The sequence below is a fragment of the Gekko japonicus genome, unplaced genomic scaffold (genome assembly GCF_001447785.1).
Source record: "Gekko japonicus isolate JY-2015 unplaced genomic scaffold, Gekko_japonicus_V1.1 scaffold2632, whole genome shotgun sequence".
Classification (NCBI taxonomy): Eukaryota; Metazoa; Chordata; class Lepidosauria; order Squamata; family Gekkonidae; genus Gekko; species Gekko japonicus.
In genome coordinates, this window is record NW_015175446.1 from 104,785 (window position 1) to 110,784 (window position 6,000).

At 49.5% G+C, this 6,000-nt stretch overlaps 1 protein-coding gene across 1 annotated transcript in view; it reads right to left on the reverse strand.

Annotated features, from left to right (window-relative positions):
• The window catches only part of CHRDL1 (chordin-like 1), a 90,507-nt gene that overhangs the window by 35,277 nt on the left and 49,230 nt on the right, over positions 1 to 6,000 (reverse strand). The window contains exons 4-5 of the mRNA XM_015425874.1: positions 1,701 to 1,846; positions 35 to 128 (exon numbers count right to left, since the gene is read on the reverse strand). Coding sequence (XP_015281360.1) covers positions 35 to 128; positions 1,701 to 1,846 — 240 coding nt within the window. The remainder of the gene's footprint in view (positions 1 to 34; positions 129 to 1,700; positions 1,847 to 6,000) is intronic.

Below are 6,000 nucleotides of genomic sequence, written 5' to 3' on the forward strand. Positions count from 1 at the left end.
GACTGGGGGAAAGACCAAACGGATTGGCTTTTACCTCTGCAAACTGGGCAGCAGGAGTCAGGCACAGACCCTGGAGAAGAGCACGTTAACTTGGGACACGTCTTCAGACCGCAATAGACGTTTCCTTCCTGCCATTAGAAAAGGGGGGGAAAGGCAAGTCAATGCGCGATTCATTCACATATCAGAGAAGTCCAGGGCTTTTTTTGGTAGAAAACGCCCAGCAGGTACTCATTAGCATAATAGGCCACACCAACAACAGAAACTCATTAGCATATTAGGCCACACCCTGACAGCACATATGAGGCAACACCCCGGGAATGGCAGGGGCCGGGAAAGGCGGGGGGGGGGCTCTGCAACCTACCTCCCTGCTTCTTGCTCCTCATGGCCTGACTGAGGGCTGCTGGGAGCAGGGGGTGGGGCTTGCTGCATGTGCCCACCCCCTGGGCTTGGAAGCCAGCCAGAACTCCGTTCCTGTGCGTTCCTGCCCAAAAATAGCCCTGCAGAAGTCTAATAAACTAAGAACACTGAAATCAAGAGTTGTGGTCTCTACCTGACCTAGGGTTCCCAATTTCCACATAGGAAATTCTTGGAGATTTGGGAGTAGTATCCGGAGAGGGTGGAGTTTTGAGAGAGAACTCAGCTGCAAACTCAGTCTAGGACTTCTGTTTCTCCTAGACACTGTGGTCTACCATGGAGTCAGTCCTCCAAAGCTGTTTTTTCCTCCAGGGGAACTGTTCTCTATAGTCTGGCAATCCGTTGCAACTCCGAGAGAACTCTAGGCCCCTCCTTGATCTTAGTCACCCTAACATGACTCCTTCATAATGCCTGCATATAGGCTTGCCCTTTGAGCGAATCCCCATAGACGATTTGAGGAGTGGGAGAAAAAAGTGGGTGGAATAGGATTGAATTTCCCCAATGTCTTAGGGTAAAGGCCATATAGAGATTGTAAGGATTTTTAGACCATCACCCAGAAGTGATGTCACATCTTTCAGAACTCCACCCGGAAATGATGTTACATCCTCCGTGATACTCTAGGAATTTTATCAGCCTCTATGGTCTCTACCATAGAGATTAAGGGAAGTCCTAGAGAGTCACAGCACATGTGATGTCACATCCCCTGAAACAACACCCTCCCCAGGCACCACTTTCCAGATCTCCTGATATTTGCCAGTACAGGGCTGGCAACCCTATTCTTGTATCATTGGCTTTTGTGGTGACTGCCTTCTTATGACGAGCCTAAGTCCTCTTCAGGACTCTGCATGTGTGCTCATTGCAGCAGGTTTGTTTTGCATCTCAGAAAGTCTGGGCCATGGGGGCTCAGAGGTTAAGACGCTGAGCTGCAGACCAGAAGGTCTGTAGTTGGGCAGTTTGAGACCCGAGTGCCGCGTGACGGAGTAAGCTCCCGTCTCTGGCCCCAGCTCCTGCCAAACTAGCAGCTCAAAAGCAAGAAATTGCAAGTAAATAAATAGGTACCGCTTCGGTGGGAAGGTAACAGCGTTTCGTGTGCCTCGGCGTTTAGTCATGCTGGCCACGTGACCACAGAAACGTCCTCGGACAGGGCTGGCTCTTTGGCTTGGAAAGGGAGATGAGCACCGCCCCCTAGAGTCAGATTCGACTGGCTTTCGAGCAAGGGAACCTTTACCTTTACTAAGTCAAACGCACTGAATGCAGCGGGGATTTTGAGCTGTTGTGTTACTTACGGAGCAGCTGCACTGGGCACACTGGTTGGCTTGTCTGTTCTGAAAGAGTCCATCTGCCACAAACATTTCTCCGTGGTGGTATGTTGTGCCGTTGTATTCACACGACTTCCCAGTGACCTTGCTGCCCATGGAAAAGAGGGAATCATCTGGAAAGGGGAGACGGAGGGGCAGGAGAAGAGCCATGAATGACAGCAGCACAAACAGTTCCGAGTGCCCCACCACGGCCCAGTTTACAAGCTTGGACTGCAATGCTGGTCCATCCTACAGTAACCTTCAGGACAAGACGACTGTCATATGCTCCACGTCGTGCAGCACCCACAACTGGTTCAAAATCCAGTAGTGCAAATGTTAAGATAGTGCGGTGGAATGCCTGTGGCCCCAATTCTTTGGTCTCTATCTTGGTTGCCTGTTTCCATGTTCAGCTCAAGGTGCTGGTTTTGACCTTGAAAGCCCTTCACGATCTGGGACCTTCATACCTTAGGGACTGCCTTTTCCCGTATAGCTCCTAAGGCAATTTTGGCATTTTCTGTTGCCGAGTCGGCACATTGGAATTGTTTTCTGGAACACACGAGGAACATTGCTAACTTTCAGCAGTTTCAGGAAAGTCTGCAAGACTGAACTGTTTAAATGAGCCTTAGAGAAGGTCCCGTTGTCGAGGTCCACAATGCTCTAGTGCTGGGGCCCGCCCCCTTGTTGAGCCTGAGGACCCCTTTGGAATTCTGACACAGGGGCACACCCACAAAAGGGCTGCCATAGGAGGCAGTGCCAACCACAAGAGATGGAGGTACATACAGATACACACATAGAGGGGAGTCCAGGTACAGAGGAGAAGAGGGGTAGTTTTAAAAAATACACTGGGAAGGAGCGGTGAAAGAGTGAAAGAAAACACTAGGTGGGCACCATAGTGCCCACGGGGAACACATTGGGTACCCCTGAACTATACATGCCATCTGATGTTCTCTTATGAGTGCCACTCCAAGGAAGACTTCACACCACAAAGTCCTATGCCAACTTTGCTGCCACATACACCCAGACAACACAATCACTGGTTCTAACAACATCAACTACACCATCTCAGGCTTATTTACCTGCTCATCTTCTAACAATCAGGGCCGGCTCGCTCACTAGACGAACTAGGCGTTCGCCTAGAGCAGGCTGGCCCTTAGGAGCACCAAACTGCACCCGCCCGTCCCCACCAAAAGCCCCTTTACCCAGCGTGGCCCATTCCTGCCTGTGGGAGGCTCCACTGGCAGGAGCTGGGAAAGGCGCTGGGCGGCTGGGCGAGGCAGCAGCCGGGCAAAGTGGGTCAGTCGGTGCGGAAATCCTCTGGCCGGTGGCAGCAGCAGCACCCGAGGGAGGGCGGCAGCCCTTACCAGCACCGGGGGGGGGGGATTCACAGGGGGAGGGGGCGGCGCATGGGGGGGCGCCAGAAGGGATCCTTGCCTAGGGTGCAAAATAAGCTGGGGCCGGCCCTGCTAACAATGTATATGCCATTTACCTACATGCTTGAAAGGAGATGGATGGGGTCTAAGGACAGGATTCTCAAAATCAGGGCACATCAGACTCCAGTTCTAACAGTTACCTATGTTGTTTCCCCCCCAATTGAACCAAAACAGATGATAACCAGGAACTAACTTGTCATTCTTTTGATCTGTTAAAAAAAAGTGTCCTCACTATTTTGCATGCTAATTTAACAAACCACTCCTATATATACAACTATGATCTGTAATTCCATTTCATTGTCTGACGAAGTGTGCCTGCACATGAAAGCTCACACCTTGAATAAAACTTTGCTGGTCTTAAAGGTGCCCCACTGGACTCTAACTTTGTTCTATTGCTTCGGACCAACACGGCTACCCACCTTGATCTAACAATGTCTTCAGTTCTCTACATAGGACAAACAGGTCAAACCCTACGACAAATGAAAAACGGGCACAAATCTGACATCAAGAATCAAAAGACTGAGAAACCTGTAGGAGAGCATTTCAACCTCCCAGGGCACTCAATGGGGGACCTCAAAGTAGCTGTTTTCTTGCCAAGGAATTTCAGAAACAGACTGGAATGGGAGACTGCTGAATTACAAGTTATTACAACACTCAGGACAATGGAACCCCCAGGACTTAACAGAGATATCGGCTTCTTATCTCTCTACACATGCAAAGTCACTCAGTTCTTACTTATACCCAGAAATTAAACTTTGTTGATCTTAAACAGGCCACTGGACTCAAACTTGGTTCTCACATCTGTTCGTAACTCCTTTATTATCTGTACGCCAATTTGCTGCTATTTACATGTCCTGCCATATTCGTTATTCCACTCTTAGCTGTATCTATTGCTCAATTGCTTATGCTTCTTGACTCTAATTAGCTCTTCCTGACAACTAACCGCCCCTACCTGCATGTAATATTTGAGGAAATCTGTTTCAATGTATGTGAAGAAATTCTTGCATGCACCCAGGGTTGAGCTTGGTTTGCCTCGGGGATGCCACTGGACTCTAGCTTTTGTTCTCACATCTCTTTGTTAGGCCTTGCATTTATGAGCTAATTTGCTGCCAGTCACTGATCTTGCTGGCCACCTGATCCAACTTCAGTCCTACTTTTGCATCTTGGCTGTGACTGGTCCTTCCTAAGGGCTGCCCCCCAACCTCTTCTTTACTGTAAGTGGGGCTTGAAGAGCTTCTGTTTCACTGTATCTGAGGAAGTGTGCTCGCACACATAAAGCTTATACTTTGAATAAAACTTTGCCGGTCTTCAAGGTGCCACTGGACTCAGACTGTGTTCTACTACGAAGTCCTGATCGGGGTACCTTCAGGCAGCCCCTGGTTCTCGTGTCCCAGTTTGCTATGGCCACATTTATTTATTTATTGGCACAAATAATGTCAGGCCCTGACTGGATAGCCCAGGCCAGCCTGATCTGTTGGGGATGCGTAGTGTATCAAGTCCCGACAAAGTCCGGTCAAGTCCAGACATGTCCAGGGACAACCGTGAGCATCGCTCCTAGAGACAATGGACTATGCGGATCCTAGCCCGCTCCAATCAGGGGGCTAGGTTCCTGGCCGAGAGCCAATGGAACTCTCGGCCACTGTAAATAACCTATTGGGAAGTGGGGGGGTGTTTTGGGTGGCGGTTTCTGGGGGAATATAAGCTGGCCTGCGAGCCGGCCAAAGTGTCTTGTTCCTGACTGAATAAAGTACGCTTTGCTGAAATCACTCTCCGTTTGCGTACTTTTCAGGATGCCAGCCTCTAGGAGGGACCTGGGGAGCCCCTGGTATTTCGCCTCATGTCCAGACTACAGAGTTCAGTTCCCCTGGAGAAAACGGATGCTTTGGAGGGTGGACTCTATGGGCATTGTACGCCATATTCATATGATAACACAATATACTGTACAAACTAAGCCAAGTTTTTACAAATCTTCATTCGTTTTTTTCTTTTCTTTTCACCCTTTTCCCAACTTTGTGGTGCCCCATTTGGCCCTGGTGCCCTAAGCACGTGCTTGGTCTGCTTCATGGTTAATCCGCCCCTGCCCAGGCTCCATCCCCCAAATCTCCAGGAGTTTCCCAACCTGGATCTGGCCACCCCACCCCCACCCCCCACCAGTAGCCGGGGGGGGGGGACCGGGCAACCTTATCATATCTTGAAAGCTAAACAGGGTTGGCCCTGGGCAGTGTTCCCTCTAAGCTGAGTCAGTGTGAGCTAGCTCACAGTTTTTTAGCCTCTGGCTCACACATTCTTGTCTTAGCTCAGGAAGGAGGGCTCCAGAGCAAACTAGTTTATGCAGTAGCCAAACCACTCACTCACAACGTTAATGCCAGTAGTTCACAAAGCAGAATTTTTGCTCACAAGACTCCACAGCTTAGAGGGAACATTGGTCTGGGTATTATTTGAATGGGAGACCAACAAGGAATACTAGGGTTGTTACCCAGAGGCAGGCAATGGCAAACCACTTGTGAATGTCTCCAGCCTTGAAAAGCCTACTGCGTCGCCGTAAGTTGGCTGCAACTGGATGGCAAAAAAGGAGACGTCAGTCGCTTCACGAAGGAGCAAAGTCTGTGCATTGGGAACCTTATATGTTTATTTCATTTAAACCAAGCATTTGGGGGAAGGAACAACAAAGTGTTTGTTTGCCGGATCCCAAATAATCACAGCAGGCCAGGAATCTGCTGGATCAGGGGGGCTCAGTGAAAACAAAACCTTCTTCCTTGACCTGCAGAATTCATGGGTGGCTGCGGCTTCTTAGCATCTGTGGGTTAATATCATGTAAAAAGAAAAGATCCAGCATTATTATGCTACTGAGGAATGCC